This window comes from Ictalurus punctatus, chromosome 5 (genome assembly GCF_001660625.3).
Source record: "Ictalurus punctatus breed USDA103 chromosome 5, Coco_2.0, whole genome shotgun sequence".
NCBI classification, from domain to species: Eukaryota; Metazoa; Chordata; class Actinopteri; order Siluriformes; family Ictaluridae; genus Ictalurus; species Ictalurus punctatus.
In genome coordinates this window covers 33,644,809-33,661,219 of record NC_030420.2, presented here as the reverse complement: position 1 = coordinate 33,661,219, position 16,411 = coordinate 33,644,809, and the positions used below count along the sequence as shown (strand labels likewise).

At 41.8% G+C, this 16,411-nt stretch overlaps 2 protein-coding genes across 2 annotated transcripts in view; both read right to left on the bottom strand.

Annotated features, from left to right (window-relative positions):
* Positions 1-62: 62 nt before the first annotated feature.
* On the bottom strand, positions 63-4,945 carry guk1b (guanylate kinase 1b; the record flags this gene model as incomplete). The annotated part of the gene is given in 7 exon segments (NM_001200635.1): positions 63-543; positions 1,090-1,175; positions 1,795-1,879; positions 2,011-2,149; positions 2,304-2,400; positions 3,699-3,740; positions 4,830-4,945. Coding segments are annotated over 7 exon segments (594 nt in total). The 3' UTR covers positions 63-510.
* A 6,473-nt stretch (positions 4,946-11,418) lies between these two features.
* The window catches only part of rnf220b (ring finger protein 220b), a 48,420-nt gene continuing 43,427 nt past the window's right edge, over positions 11,419-16,411 (bottom strand). Inside the window, exons 11-15 of the mRNA XM_053680580.1 lie at positions 16,361-16,411; positions 15,933-16,020; positions 13,244-13,349; positions 12,966-13,040; positions 11,419-12,686 (exon numbers count right to left, since the gene is read on the bottom strand). The exon at positions 16,361-16,411 is cut by the window's right edge and continues 2 nt beyond it. Of these exons, the coding sequence (XP_053536555.1) occupies positions 12,615-12,686; positions 12,966-13,040; positions 13,244-13,349; positions 15,933-16,020; positions 16,361-16,411 (392 nt within the window). The 3' untranslated portion in view covers positions 11,419-12,614. The remainder of the gene's footprint in view (positions 12,687-12,965; positions 13,041-13,243; positions 13,350-15,932; positions 16,021-16,360) is intronic.

Sequence of the window (16,411 nt, the reverse complement as noted above, 5' to 3'; positions counted from 1 at the left end):
AACACTGTTTCTTCTGGAATGCTATATTTTATTAATAAATGAAAGTCCGCACGGGTGTGTGTGTATCAGCGTACACGCATTTATTCAGATAAACATTCGAGTCCCATTTAAGACGTTTATTTTCAATTCATCCGACTAAATGAGGTTTATACTGTAGCACCTCTAGTTCCACAACATTCTAGCACATCATTACGATCATAACCCAGGCGCATTTTTGTAGTTTGTGTATTTACACAGACAAGAATAAAATTCTGATCCGCACCCATGATTATATAGTCTACTGCTTAAGACTTTGGTTTCACGTTAATAATGTACATCATGTTTTTCAGCAGCAGGGTTAGCATGACGGGTTGGAGTATGGCTTTAAGTTTATTTCAGTGCCACGTCGATCGTTTCTCTCTCATAAACGGAAAATGAATAGATTTGTGTTGCTCGAAGGCTGGAAGGAAAGTCTCTGCGTCCGTTCCCAAGACGACGGCTTGAAGACGGCCGTTTTCATTCTCTTTTTCGTTACTTTTTAGCATCCTGAACCTTCTGGATTTCCTGTAAAGAGTTCATTATAAGGATAGTGAAATATGTACATGACAGCACACAAGTTCATCTTCACGTCAGATGTAGTCAATCAAACGAGATGTGTCCGCGGTGTCTTTAATGTTGAGCTGCAGTTACGGAGTTAATTTCGCAGGTAATGGAAGTTACCCAAAAACCTGTTGTGTAAATGGGAGCCTTAAACTGCGTACTGTTCTTCAGGGATGTCACACAGACGTGCCGATGTGGTTCGTGTGTGTCGTGAATAAAACTTCACAGTGTAGCCGAACACTGGAATCTTACGGAGGCGGCCATCTTAGACAACTAAAAGCAGGATGTTGAAGGGGAAGTACTTAAAATGTTTCATTTAAAAGAGTACTGCGATTTTACAAAATCGTTTATATAGCAGTTTGCCAACGGAGGTTAACAGCGTCAGTTGGAGCATGTGAATATTTGCATTTGTAGAAATGATTCTGCGTGAAACAGATTTCCATGACTCCAGATTGTCTACATCTGATTTTTTTTCATCAAACCTTTCTGTCGATTTATTTCCAGAATTACCTCGATAAGAGCACTTTTAAGCTTCATGTAGGCTTCGTTCTGATCATCGTTAATGATGACAATGTCGAAGATGCCAGGTTCCTTACCTGCACAGAGAGAGAGAGAGAGAGCGATAGAGAGAGAGCGAGAGAGAGAGAGATGGCACCAGTACCACCAAAGAACTGGAAGATAGAAATATGATATGTAATGAATAAAGCACTCCGTGTCATGCTGTTATAGGAACGCAATAACGACAGGGTGGTGCGATGAAGCGGCATTACTTTTACCACCCTGACATCGACCTTCCTAAAACAGCACGTCCTGAAGTGTTTTATTGCTTTTATACCACAGCGATCAGCCAACGGTTACAGTATTTTATCGACGAGAAACAAGTTCGTTCTTGTTATCACTCGTGTTATAGCAGCTACAAAACTTAAAGCTTCAGAAGACGTCACGGCTTTACGTCGGACTGCCGCAAAGCGCCGATACTGGAGACTCCTTTCATAAATGTTAGTCTCCTTACAGAACACTTCGCCACGTCGACGATTCCACACGATAACCTATTATAATGAGCACATTAATAGAAACGTGTGATGTGCAGCTGCACTACTATCGGAGCTGCTGCTGATTGTTAGAAAATGAATCAACACCTCGCGTCCAATCGGAATCCAGAATCCAGCAGCGCTGTGGTATAATAACGAATGAATGGAGTCATTTGAGATTTACTGAGCTCCATGTCGATACGGGCTGCTTCCAGCCGTTTCTGTAAACTCTCTTCTGTCTCCGTCTGCCTGTCTCGGAGACGCTGCTCCTGAAATAAACAAACAAACACGTTGTTAAATAACTGTTTATCAATTTATCAGTATTTTTTTTTTTAATCTCATTTAATTCTTATTAAATACAACGTAGAGAAATAAAACGGCCATAATGTCTGCGTCTTACCAGGATCTCCATGGACGGAGGCTGGATGGAGATGTAGATGGGGTTCAAGTCCGTCTGCTTGATGTTTTTAACCCCTTGAAGATCGACATCCAGAATGCAGATTAAATTCTGGGCCTGAACATCCTCTATGGCCGACTTACTATCAGCAGAAATGAGAGGATTCAGCTTGATATAATCATAGAGGCATAGAAAGATGTGTACAATACAATACTGCCTTATCCTGATCTTCTACACTCCTAAAAAAAAACAAAAAAAAAAACATAACGGTGCCTCAAAAGGACGCTAGGCTTTACCTGGTGCCATACATGTTTCCTGAAAACACCGCGTTCTCGATAAAATCGCCGTTATCGATGCCCTCCTGCATCTTCTCCCGGGTGGTGAAGTGGTAATCTGTGGAGGTGAGCAGATGGTGGATTACTCTAAGGACACGGTGGATTAGTAAAGTGTGTTACACCATCTCTGTACTGTAATGTGATGATTTCTCCCAACAGCCAAGGGTAGTAGTATGACCTAAAAATCCACAGGGTGATACACACACAGCACAAAAAACACAAGTTAAAAGTAAAAAATTACACACACACACACACACACACGTCTAGAAGGGAGGTCAATTTTACCGTTCTTACACGAATAGTTCGGCCATTTATTTTTTCTTAAATAGGTATTAATGCTGTAGGCACTGCTCTAATTTTTTCCTAATATACTGTAAACCAGCTTTAGCACAAGATTTTGTTAGTACGATTGGAATATTAATAATATATATATATATATGTTTTTTACAATATATAGAACGTATTGACACACCCTTCATCGATCTGTCGTATAATAGTTAATAGCTAATAATTAGTCAGGTAAAGTCACTCGGGGTAACCGGGGACATCTATAAAACAGAGGGGGCTATTTTCAAAAGCTTTTTACTCCAAAGTGCATACTGACATTGATGAAATCGTCAAAAGTCAACAACAACAACAACAACAACAACAACAAACCAGCCTGAATTGTATATAATATTTTGGATTCGAGAAAGATGAAAGTAACCCCCCATCACTCTGTCATCACATTAAAGATCGGACTAATGGGAGATTTCTGAAATCAGATCTACACCTTCAGACGATATAGAGGACAGAACGTCTGCTACGGGCAGTAACGTCGCCCCCAGAAGCATTGGGAGACAATTCAGTCCTATGGAGAAAACAACAAAGGGGACAAAAGACATTTTTTTTTTTTTTTTTTTTTTTTTTTTTACCCCATCATTTTCAGACATAGTTCACTTGGGAGTAAGAAGCAGAATCCGTTTACTGTCAGTGTCTTGCAAAATGAAACCCTCTGGTTTTGAAAAAGGGAATCATGGTTAGAAAGAAGGTTTTAGGACGTACAGCTGGGTCCAAAATTCTTTGATCCTTGTTTAAGAATCTATTATTCAAAACTGAGACAAATCCAGCGTTGAACTGTTTGAGAAATCCTAAATCCTGTTCACACACCCATTCTTAATCGTTCTGAAGAATTATGGAAATTTATCTGAGAAATAAAAACAGTTCTTGGAACTCCAGAAGTTTAAACCCAGCTGTAAGACAGTCGCCTTTTTCCCCTTCACTATACAATGTCACTGTTTTTATGTTCACTTTTATACAGTTCATTGGCAAGTCCATTGTTCAGGTTTTGGGGAAGCGTGAAAGTGACAGATTTACCTTTTCCGTTCTCTTCTCCAGGACGAGGATTCCTGGTTGTATCTGCAATACAAAGGATCATAAATTCCTCAAAGCCAGTAAAAAAAAACAACAACACCTCGTTCATTAGTTCATTCGTTCATTTTTCCATCCACTTTTCTTGGTGATGCTTGCAATGACAACAGGCCAAAGATTCCAGCTCCAACTGGATTCTCAGCTATCGTCATGTTCCCAGGTAACGTTCGGTGTATTGAACAATTTGATTCGGTTCCTCTTGATTTGGTTCTTCTCCAAGGCGTCCTTGTAAAGAAATCCAATTTCTGTCACTTGTCCCAACAACCTTATTCTTTCTATCATTACTCATGACTCATGACGTTAAGTAAGTTTAAGAACACAGATTTATTAGTAAATTTAAAACGAAGCTCCTGCTTCTCCACCATAAACCAGTCCCAATTGACTTGATGCTTTTGTCAATTCATTTTTTCACCACTTGTGAAAGATCCTAAGATATATAAACATCTTTCCCTCACAACTAAAGTGAGCATGCAACTCTTCTCCAGAAGAGAACCATGGCCATGGACTGAAGGTGCCTCTAGTCCTCCACACTGGACAACCCAGTAGCCTCTACTACACCTTGATATCCTGTCTATAAAACTACAAAATTGGAACATACCCTTTAGTCCCCTTGCCAGTTTGCCAGTCCAAAGGCACTTCCCCCAATTTATATGCAACTCTGAAGAGCCATGTTAATAATTCCACAAGATCTGATGAGATGTCCAACATCTCACATCCTTTCCTGCCACCTTGGTGCTACAAAGATTTCTTAGATTACCATTTCCTACCATAACCTCAGCCCCAGAGGTGGAGAACTCTGGGCAATGCCCACTGGGTTAAGGAGTCCACCCAAGCATTGTTCTCGTTGTGTTCATTTACACTTTATTAAACATCATTTTAAACTTTCTTATATGAAACACTGTAAGAATATTTTGTGCCCCGTCATACTATACTGATACTGTAGAGGTCATGTTGCAGATCCCTGTTTCCTCCTCGAAGTGCTCTTCTGACTTACTGAAGGTTTCGTAAGCCTGTCTGGATGACGGCATGAGGTCAGCTTAAACATAATTAAAGGCTACACATGCCACTGTCGCTTACGGGAGACACTGAATCCGAACACTCCCTCATATTCCTGCATCAGCCTCTTGAGCAGAGTGCTTTTTCCTGCTCCGGACGGGCCACTCAGAACCACAGGCCTCGGTCCTGACATCTCTCTGTGAAATAAATCAAACACATGGTAAAACCCTTCCATATAGTGCACAAACTACAAGACAAGGAGACACATTGGGCACAATTCCCATAAACTTGTTTGATATTCGCGTATTGAAGACATTATTTTTGGTCACTTGTAATACTGGGGTTTGTTGCTTTGACAAGTGGGAATATTTGTTTAGTAGCTGACAGTAGACAGTCAAAACAGCAGACAGTCAAGAGTCAATAAATGGCTAATCAAGGGTCACTAAACAACTAAAAATAGGGGTGGACAAAGCATTAGCATGGGCACTCAGGAAAAGCAGATTATGTGTAGGAGTTTTATTTCGTAGTTAATTCAGTGTTATCTTTTGCAGTGTGATTTTATTTCATAGAAGAAGCCCGTATTTGTCACATTTTCAGTACATTACAGCACACTGAAATACTTTTCTTCACATACCCCAGCCTGCTAGGAAGTCGGGGTCAGAGCACAGGGTCAGCCATGATACGGCACCCCTGGAGCAGAGAGGAATAATGGCTCAAGGGCCCAACAGTGGTAGCTTGAAAGTGCTGGGGCTTGCATCCCCGACCTTCTGTTCAGTAACCCAGAGCCTTAACCACTGAGCCACCAATATCCATGTGTGTAGGTTTAAGTGTAACATGCTGGTGGCACCACACACCGCTGGAATGTGTTACTTGTTCCCAAACCCACCACCTGCTAAACAACAACCAAAGGGACATTCTGGCCATCAAGAATACTTTTGGCCATCTGAGATACTTTCTGGTCATCAGTGATAGTTTCTGACTATCAGAGAAACATTTTGGGCATCAGGGATTTAATCTGGCCATCTGGGGTAAATTATGACAATCGTGATTACAGTCTAACCTTCAGGAATACATTCTGGCCATTGAAAATACATTGGATACATGTGGCTATGTGCGGTACCTTCTGGTCATCAAGGACAAATTCTTGTCATCAAGGATACATTCTCACCATCAGGGATACATTCTGACGATTTAGGATACATCCTGGCTATTGAGAATATGTTCTGGCCATTGGGGATACATCCTGGCCATTGTGAATATGTTCTGGCCATTGGGGATACATCCTGACCATTGTGAATATGTTCTGGCCATTGGGGATACATCCTGGCCATTGAGAATATGTTCTGGTCCATTTTTACTTGTTAAATAAATTTGTCGAACACTTATCAGAAGCCCTTTTTTACGGATCTGGTATGCACAGGGATGTAATAACAGAAACAAAGCTGAGTAGAATACAGAGCAGTGGGAGCGCAAAACCTATTACACACCTCTGGTAATTGCATGTTAAGGTGGAAACAGATTCAAATAACGTTTGTTTTTCATGTGCAAAGAGAAAACCAGCTTTTACTCAAAATGTTACAGACATTTTGGCGAGATCGTGGACACGATACGCTACATCAAAAACATCACGCGGATTTAAGTACACGCTCTTTTTTTTTTACTCTGTACTGATGCACTTAACTAGTTCACCATACAGTACATCGTGTTAAAATGACATGAGCTACTTTTGAGCCTAGTTAATTAGGTATCTAGGCAATCAAACCCCTGATAATGGGCAAGTACATGTACATTGGTGCTTTAAGTTATGATTCGTCCACCCCTGAAATGGCTAAACTGGTGCGTGGAAAAATTAAGATTCATCATAACTACCATAACTACCAGTGGCATTTAATGAACTGCAGAAAAAATGTCCAGGTCCTGATCCTGATCCGCTCCTCCCGAATTCAGACACTTGATTTATTGGTCTCTCAACAATTTTCATTATTTATGGACAATGTTAGAGTTAAATGTCAAGATTTAGCAGAATGGCGTACTTATTGACGATACAGTCGTCGAAATGGAGATATAAAGAAATATACAGGTATAATTACACACCAAGACATGCAAAGTCTTGGTCTACAGTGTTGCGTTTGGAAACTAGGGCATTGATACGCATAAACACACAGGGGTGTACGCTCTCCGGAAGTAAGCGTGCCCTATAAAGTCACACTGATCCAAAATGCAGTTACGAGCATACTTAAGAAGTCAGGTTAGGCTAATGGAGAGGATTAGTGACCAATAAGGCACCAGAATTAGCGGAGTGACCTCTTTATTCCACTGTATTAATACACTCTTATGATAATAGACTTTAACTCAGGTGGCAAATATTTAGAATAATTCAGTCTTTTTGGACGCTTTACCTAATGTTGTTCTTATGAAGCGATGGCAAACGGCAACTGGTTAATGGAGCATCGTGATCGTATACATCCTGGTCTTAGGGAAAACATTACTGTCCTTTGAAATGCAGGACATCTATGACCCCGGCCTTTAAAAAGATATTACTAGGTCTGTCCAAATATATTCCAGATAAACACACATATATATGGATGTATATATATATATACATAACCATACCGTATATATAACCATACCGTATATATAACCATACAGCACACTAATGTGATTGTTCTAATGAAGGCATTATATAGTAAAATCAAAGGTGTGTAAAGTAAAATAAATAAATAAATAATAACAACAACAAAACAAACTCATAAAAAACACCCCCCCCCCCCCATGAGTATAAAATCTCAGTCCTTACCTTGTCGATGTTGTGCAAGTGTAGAGTGTGTGTGTGTGTGTGTGTGTAAAACTCTTAGACTTACTGCTCGTCTTAATGACAACTAAAATCACCCCGCCTCCCACTCACTCCAGCCAATCAGATCTCCAGAGCACTGTATTTCACACAGATTAGAGCTCTATCTATCTATCCATCCATCTATCTGTCTGTCTATCTATCTATCTATCTATCTATCTATCTATCTATCCATCCATCTATCTATCTGTCTATCTATCTATCTACTGTATCTATCTATCTATCTATCTATCTATCTATCTATCTATCTATCTGTCTATCTATCTATCTACTGTATCTATCTATCTATCTATTTATCTATCTATCTATCTATCTATCTATCTATCTATCTATCTATCTATCTGTCTGTCTGTCTATCTATCGGTCTATCTATCTATCTATCTATCTATCTATCTACTATCTATCTATCTATCTATCTCTCTCTCTATCTATCTATCTATCTATCTATCTATCTATCTATCTATCTATCTATCTATTGGTCTATCTATCTATCTATCTATCTATCTATCTATCTATCTATCTATCTCTTGTGTCCTATCATGTTGATATTATAATCGTGTCACGTGGTTGCTCTCTAATGTGGGCGGGGCTTAACAGCTTTCTGGACTCTTGACAGGTCATGTAACCAACATTTGGTCATTTCCTCAAATGGGAATTCAGATATTATTCTTATCATATTCATCTTTTTCTTCTTCTTCTTCTTTTTTTTGTTTAAAGAAAATCTCACATTATCCTGTTACCATTTTTGACACTATACTTACTTCAGATGATAATAAATGAAAATCTTATATTGTCTTTTCTAAAAAAAAAAGAAGTCTTAAGTCCACATGTTTTAGTCATGTGTATCTTCGTGAGGTCGTCGTCTCTCTCTCTCTCTCTCTCTCTCTCTCTCTCTCTCTCTCTCTCTATTTCAGAGGTCAGGTCTCGTTAGATCACTGTCCTTGTTTTTTGGCCCCGGCGTTGCTTATAAAACTTCAGCAGGTGAGTATAGTGTTCTCAGTCGTGGGATTTAATGACCCAGCACACCGACCGGGACAGAGCTAATCCACGGTTAACCTAATTCTACACACACACACACACACACACACACACACACACACACACACTTCCTATTTGTCCTGTACTACACATATTCTAAATGTTTAAATAACGACTTTAATGAAGTGTGTATGATGAAGTACATTTCAGTACTTTTTAGTGAACTAGGTAAATAAACACTCTCTGTCATGCTGTTACAGTAAAACGATCGATGACAGGGTGATGTGATGAAGTGGGGTGACCGTTACAACACCGAAGTTCATTATGTTCCGATGACAGCATGCCCCAGAGTGTTTTATTCCTCTTACACTACCGCAGTTTGCCAAAGGATTACAATTTTTATTTATTAAAGCAAACACAACAGCCACGCCCCAAATGACATACTACATTCTACGCACTTGTAACAGATGTAGGAAATAAAATGTATTGTTTTTTATTTGTGGGTGTTTTGTTTTTTTTGATGGCATGTATTGCGCCGTATTAATTTCGCCAAAATCCTTCGCGGTTATTTAACAGTTTGCTGTTCTTGGTGTCGGGAGTGCTTTATTTGTGTTATAGCGCTCTTTGTGAATCGGTAGCGGATGTATCGCGTCATTTCCGGTCTCTCGTCGGTCGGCGTTGAGTTCGACCGACAGAGGTGTGTACTTAAGCCAGCGCGTTTATAAACTTCGAATTTTAAGCTTTAAAAGTCGTTTCAGACCAGTCGGACCATTTATAGTATTGTCAGGATAGACGGACCGTGTCGTTTCCGCTGTGTATTTGACTGGTGAGTTTGTGAAAGGTGAGCAGATTAGCACGTTTTCGTCTCGTGTGTGTGCTAGCGGCCGCCGTTTTATCTTCTTATCGAGGTACACGCTTAATTTATTTTCTCATATTAGGTTTGCTGTGAAGAAAAATCCTGTACGACGACGTTTTGCTCTTTTTGAACTCGAAATAGACGTCGAGCTTGTCTGCGGGACGAATAAACCCGAGTTCAACAAGATACACCGGTGTCCAGTGTCTACTGTGCACCAGAACACAGCGCAGTGTAGCCGGGCCAGGCAGAACGGACCGGTTGCACACTTATACTATGCACTATGTACTCTACCGTCTAGTGTAGGACATTTACAAGAGTAACATCATCTCAAATGGGGCACTAATGCAAATTTTTTACTAACCTGGAAGTATAAGCCACTTCCCAGTCGATGGCGAATTGCACGTAAATGAATTTCACATGAATAATAAAATGAAGAATTTCATTTACTTAAGTTTTCACACTCGCTTTTAAATTATTATTATTTTTTTTTAAAATTCTGAGCAAATTTGTCCCAGCGTCAGCGCCTGGTAGCTCCGCCCCTCTTCCTCTACGTAAGCGAAGCTGCGACCGTTCAGTGTCCAACATGTTTCCAGCATTTTTTATTTATTTTTTACCCTTTTTCACTCCTTGCTGTTGGAATTTTCAGTGTGAGCACACTACTCACACTATTTATCCTACAAAATGGCGCGGTGTATGATGACAGTGTATAATTATGCGATTCGGGACGCACCTCCTGTACGTTTAATTGAACGTTAAGAGTTCCCGTTCTCACCTACGCTACAGCAGCTATAGACAGTGTGTCCTCGCTCAGAGTCAATAAGACTTTACGAATAGCGTACGAGCTGTTACTATAGCAACGATAACGCGTTAGAGCGAGCGCATTGATGATGTTAAACCTGTGATGTGCAGCTGCGCCTCCTGACCAATCACGATCCAGGATTCAACGGTTACGCTGTATGGACCGAGGCTGAGCGACGTGGTAAGGTATAATTTAATAAAGATGATCCAATATGAAGTGACAGACAAATTGATGGTGATAAAGAGAAGATGACAGAACATTTCCAGAGAACGATTTATAAAACTGTATGACTGATATGAAAATGTTTGGTAAATTACTTGTCCTACATGTGAAAAGCAACAGACGTTACCCGGTTAAATAAGTGGAAGACTGTAGAAATGCAAACATCATCATCATCATCATCGTCATCATCAGGACCTCTAAAATCAGCTCGTTATCCTCTCGTGTTGTTCTAAGCTTGGAAAGGATTTCCAAAATGAATGAGAATGTTTCCTATGAACACAACACACAAGTCCAAAATGCAGAAACCTGTCCTCGTGAAACATGTGCTCGTTTATTTACAAGTCATTAATACCAGGTCAAAACTATGAAAAGTGCTTTATCGCTCCGACGCTCGGTACAGACATGAACAAGACTAGCGCTACACGCCGTGCTAAAGAAGACTCACATCTTATAGTTCAATAAGTAACAATGCCTAGTTACGTTATTCAGTCGTTGACTCCGAGAGGAAAACGTTTCGTCGTTATCCCGCGTCCGCGTCCCCGCGTCCACGTCCCCGCCTCCTCGACGTCGTCCGTCTCGTTAACCCACGTGCGGATCGACACACTCCGATGCCGACTCTGATTAACACTTAACTAACTGTTCATCGTCGAATCGGCGATCTCTTATATCAAGATTACTTTTAAATATCATGTATATTAAAGAAGGAAGAAAAGGAAGAAAAAAAAAACCCCAAGCGAGTATTTTGATGTCGTCCGCTTTAGGCGTCGAGGCTACCGAGATACATGTCGTGAACAATGCAAGTTTGAAGGTACAGATATTAAAAATCTTCGTGTCCTAAATAGGAGCATGTCCTCGCTTCATTATGGTCCTAAACCCCTTTTTCGTAGCCTTTAACTGTTGGAAAGATTATTTAAAAAAAAAAAAAAAAAAAAAAAAAAAAAAAAAAAAAAGAGAGATTCGAATAACTATAGGAATTCTTTGTCATGTAACATCCTGATTGACACAAATGGACACTAATACTAACTCATTATAGTAAAATTAACGTGACTAAAATCTTATTCTATAGGTACAGGCTCGTATTTAGGCATGAATGCTCCTGAAAATCTATTCAACATGTTAAATTACAAAATAAGTACAAGTTAATAAACATACAAATGTACAAGTTGTCTTGCTTAACATATTTACATTGGGTGAGAGAGAGAGAGAGAGAGAGAGAGAGAGAGAGAGAGAGAGAGAGAGAGAGGGCATGTCTGTTAATAAAGTTAAAATGGGCTTAAAGTCTCTAAGTTTTTTTCTACTTGTGCAGTCATAAAGAGTCAAATTCAGAGTTCAGAAGTATTGTCAGTACTGACGTGAGGAAAGTTCCTGGAATTCAGAGTCGAGTTACGCAGCCGCTTAAGTGGATTTTCTGAGCTCCATATATGTCTTCTTCTTCTTCTTCTAGTTATTATGTTTACTATTATTGCATAATTATAAAAAGTGCTAATGTAGGCTAATAATGTGTTCTTGACCTAACAGCCTGCACTTCACCTAAAAGGCCTGTAGGTGGCACTTGGATTTCATTTAACCAACGATGATCGTTGGAGGAGTAAATCGAACACTACTGACCATTAATGCGACTTCCAAATATACAGAAAAGAACGACATGCGTCGTCTTTTATTTATTTATTTATTTTTCTTTTAGTCATTTCATCTTTATCATTAAAAAAAAAAAACGGACTGGGTGCGTGATTTTCAACCAATTTATGAATTCGACCGTGAAATGAACGCTCTGCTCCACACTGTCCAGTGAAATTTGAGCTTGTCGTGCCGTGGGTTGGGGTAAACACGACGAACGGGCATCGGTTATGAATTATGTCATATTTTAAAACACGTCACATGTAGAGTTTTAATTGTATTGACACACTCGCTTCCGTGATTGTTTTTATTTTTATAGTGGGCGTTAAATCCTCACTGAGCGCTTATCTCGACTCGGAATCTCCGAATACGACCCGGAAGAGACTAAATCCTAATGCACACTGGGCAGGTTCGTGATGAGAACACCGGCGTGTCACAACGTGAATGGAGGAGAAGACGTCCCGGCAAACAGGAAGTCCAGTCAGAAAGACACGAGGCCGTCTTCAGGAAGCGGTCGTCGTGCGGCGCTGTAGTGCGGCCTCGTCACAGATACACACGCCGCAGGTCACCCGGGGACGTGATGGTGTTGCACTGAGGACACAGCTTCTTCGCTCCCTGTGAACACACGACTCAGATCAGCGTCGCTAACCGGAACTGTAAACGTCTACACGTGAAATCATTTCCTCTTCACGACATAGTGCTCGAGTTTAAGAGTCTGGATTCATGACGTATTCAAGAAGCGAACGTTAGCAACGACATCTTGGCGAGTGAAGGTATCTCGAATGAAGGAACGTTATATGTTGTATATTGTACTGGTACAGTGATTACTGTACAGCGTTAGATTACCAGTGTGAAGTGTGTGTGTGTGTGTGTGTGTGTGTGTGTGTGTCTCACCAGCGTCCGGAGCCAGCACTCCTCACAGTGCACGTGCCAACACTGGATGGAAGCCAGCGGTATCGTATACGAGTCCTGCGAATATCAGCGCAACAACCGCTTGGTCATAATGATAACACACCACGTCATCGTACCGCGCGCGAGAATATCGGACATCTGACGTCATGAACACCTCGGGATGTTTTTCAACACTAACAAACAGGTCTACGGAAACAGGTCTCTGAACAACACTGAAGGAACCGGGACTAGCCGAAAACTTCGGCAGCTCACAGCCTCACCATGCAGATAAGACATTTGATCCGGTCTCCTCGAGTCAGCTGCTTCTCCAGGTCTCGGATCCGTGACTTCAACGCTTCCAGTGTGTTAAAAGAGTCACCGGACGGCCTGGAACACACACACGCACGCACACACACACACACACACACACACGCGCACGACGACAGAAAAGTGCTGTTATTCACTCATTTCTGACTAAAGTCTTCAGTGGCGTTCCGTTATTAATAAATATACCGAACAGATGTTAACTCTGTATCTGTTTAATATTAGATATAAGAGATTTTATTTCACATCAATGCACTCGAAAGCGCTGCATTGTGATGAGAGACCTGAGGGAAAGATGAGAGGAGGAGGAAAGGCGTGTCCGGTTAATATCGTCTGGTCTGCTGCTTTCGTCGGGGAAATAAAGAAGAGCGATAAGTCGTAGCTGCGTACTCCGATGTTAAACGCTAAAAGGTACGAGTTACGGCTAGTCAGGTTGGCAAGGGCTGAACTTCCTGCACATCTCGACTTCATGTCACTGTCACTACATTACCGACTATAAACTTCATCTGAAGGGAGATTTAAAGTGATGGGCGGCTGTGGATCAGGTGGTAGAGCGGGTTGTTCACTAATCGTAGGGTTGGCGGTTCGATTCCCGGCCCACATGACTCCACATGACGCCACATGAGTCCACATGAGTCCACATGACTTCACATGACTCCACATGCCGCCACATGCCTCCACATGACGCCACATGAGTCCACATGAGTCCACATGACTTCACATGACTCCACATGCCTCCACATGACGCCACATGCCTCCACATGACGCCACATGACGCCACATGACGCCACATGACGCCACATGACTCCACATGCCGCCACATGCCTCCACATGACGCCACATGACTCCACATGACGCCACATGAGTCCACATGAGTCCACATGACTTCACATGACTCCACATGCCTCCACATGACGCCACATGACGCCACATGACGCCACATGAGTCCACATGAGTCCACATGCCTCCAGATGACGCCACATGCCTCCACATGACTCCACATGACTCCACATGACTCCACATGACTCCACATGCCAAAGTGTCCTTGGGCAAGACACTGAACCCCAAGTTGCTCCCATGCTTGCTCAAGCTAGCACCTTGCATAGCAGTTTTACTACCATTGGTGTGTGAGTGTGTGTGTGTGTGTGTGTGTGTGTGTGCGAATGAGTGAACGAGAACCAGTGTAAAGCTCTTTGAAACCGCTAAGGTTAAAAAAAAAAGCGCTATATAAGTGCAGACCATTTATCAGACCAGACCATCATTTATGCGCTGGAACACGAGAGAAAGTGTGTTATCGTCACGTTCTTCGTGAAAACACACCACCAAGAGTGTTCTATTGCTTTTACACATCAGTCGAACTATTAAAGTAAAGAAGTAAAGCAAGGAGACGACGGACACCGTGTCAAAGCTTTAATTCCGGCAGTTTCTTGCGTCACAGAGAGCAGTTCCATCGTGACCTGTTGCTGTCAGGGGTGGACGGGACCTCAGTAATGTACTTCGCTACTAGACTTAAGTCATATTTTTGGTGTATTTTACCTTAAAATTTTTTTTAAAAAAGTATCGAAATTGAATACTTACTTAGTGCTCTTTCTTTATCCAAGAAAAATAAATAAATAAATCTTCAGATTTGGACTCCACCTCATTTGTAAAAGCTTGTTGAGGTATGTTTAGCTAATTTGCTAGCTATTACCTGGCTATATTAACCTGTTTCCTTTGCGCCAGGCTAGACTAGCATGTATCGCGGTTGCTAGCGTGACTAGCTAGTCAAATTTCCAGCGGAAACGTGAGATTTCATCGGTTTAAAAACATTCCACTGTCGACGCTTTAATACTCAAGTACATTTAAAATGATCTCAGCTGTTTTGGCTGGATGTTTCCACGTTTAACCACGCAGCATCGGGACACTATACTTTTAATGAACTGTCATTTCTCAGTACCGTTGTTGCCCGACAACATCGTTAATTAGTGAAGACCACCGAAGTGCATGGACCTTTTCAGTGACCGGTGAAATAACTAAAGATACGACACGGAAGACACACAGGAAGTAAAGAGACGATGTCAAGGAAGAGCACAGGGCTTCAGCTCGCCGTGTGTGTTCGCTGAATAACACTCTGAAAATTGCGTTTAGCTTCATGTCCAGAAGAGGATTTAGGACTTAACCCTGTCTCGGTGTAATTACGATGTGGTGAAAGTCTCGTTTTTCCTCGCCTCGCCTCGCCTCGCCAGCTCGCTCACATCTGAGCGTGTCCACTTTTCTCACTGACGTCCACATCCACTGAATCACCTCGCAGGACCTGAACACCGAGCTCGTGCTCATTTCTCGGCGTAATGAATGAATAATAAAGCCCTGTAGTGTGTTTAAAGGAGCAGTCTGTATAAAGGACGGGGAAGGGAAGCGTCCTGTACCGCCTTGAGTTTAGCATCGTGTCTCCGTGACACCGTTTCAGCGTGCGCCGTAACATAAAACCGCAGAACGAGCTCATGTTAAAAATGGGAAGGACGTTATTACCATACAGCTCCGCCTTCTGGCTTCAGGCCACGCCCCCCACGCCACCTGAGGCGGATCCTGGCGTGAAGCTGAGACGGAGCTGCGGCTGTTTCGTCCGTGTTTACAGACAACAGGGCGTCAGGAATCACAATTACTCACATCTCAAACTGACAGCTCCTGCAGGCTGGAGAGACGTTCACGCTGACATCTGGCCTGATGTGGTCTTCATTACTCGTAGATGGAGTTTCTACACACACACACACACACACACACTTTTCAATTCGAGTCTGTGTTCACTTTGTAATTACATGCATAAATAATCAAACACGCACTAAATAACATACAGTGTGATGTAAATAACCCTGCTGCTGAATCCTGGACTCTGATTGGTCAGAAGGTGTTGATTAGTTCTCTAGAACAGCGGCTCTGAGAGTAGCGCAGGTTTAAATGAACGCGCCCGTTCTGATACGTTATCGTTTCTATAGCAACAGCCGCTTCATCACACCACCCCGTCATTGATTGTTTTTCCCGTAAGAGCACAACACACGGCGTTTCATTCCTGACTTTGCTTTCCAGTGTTTCCTCACCTGCTGTGGACCACCTGGGGAGTTCTGGAGAGAGTCGACTCGCCGCTTCCC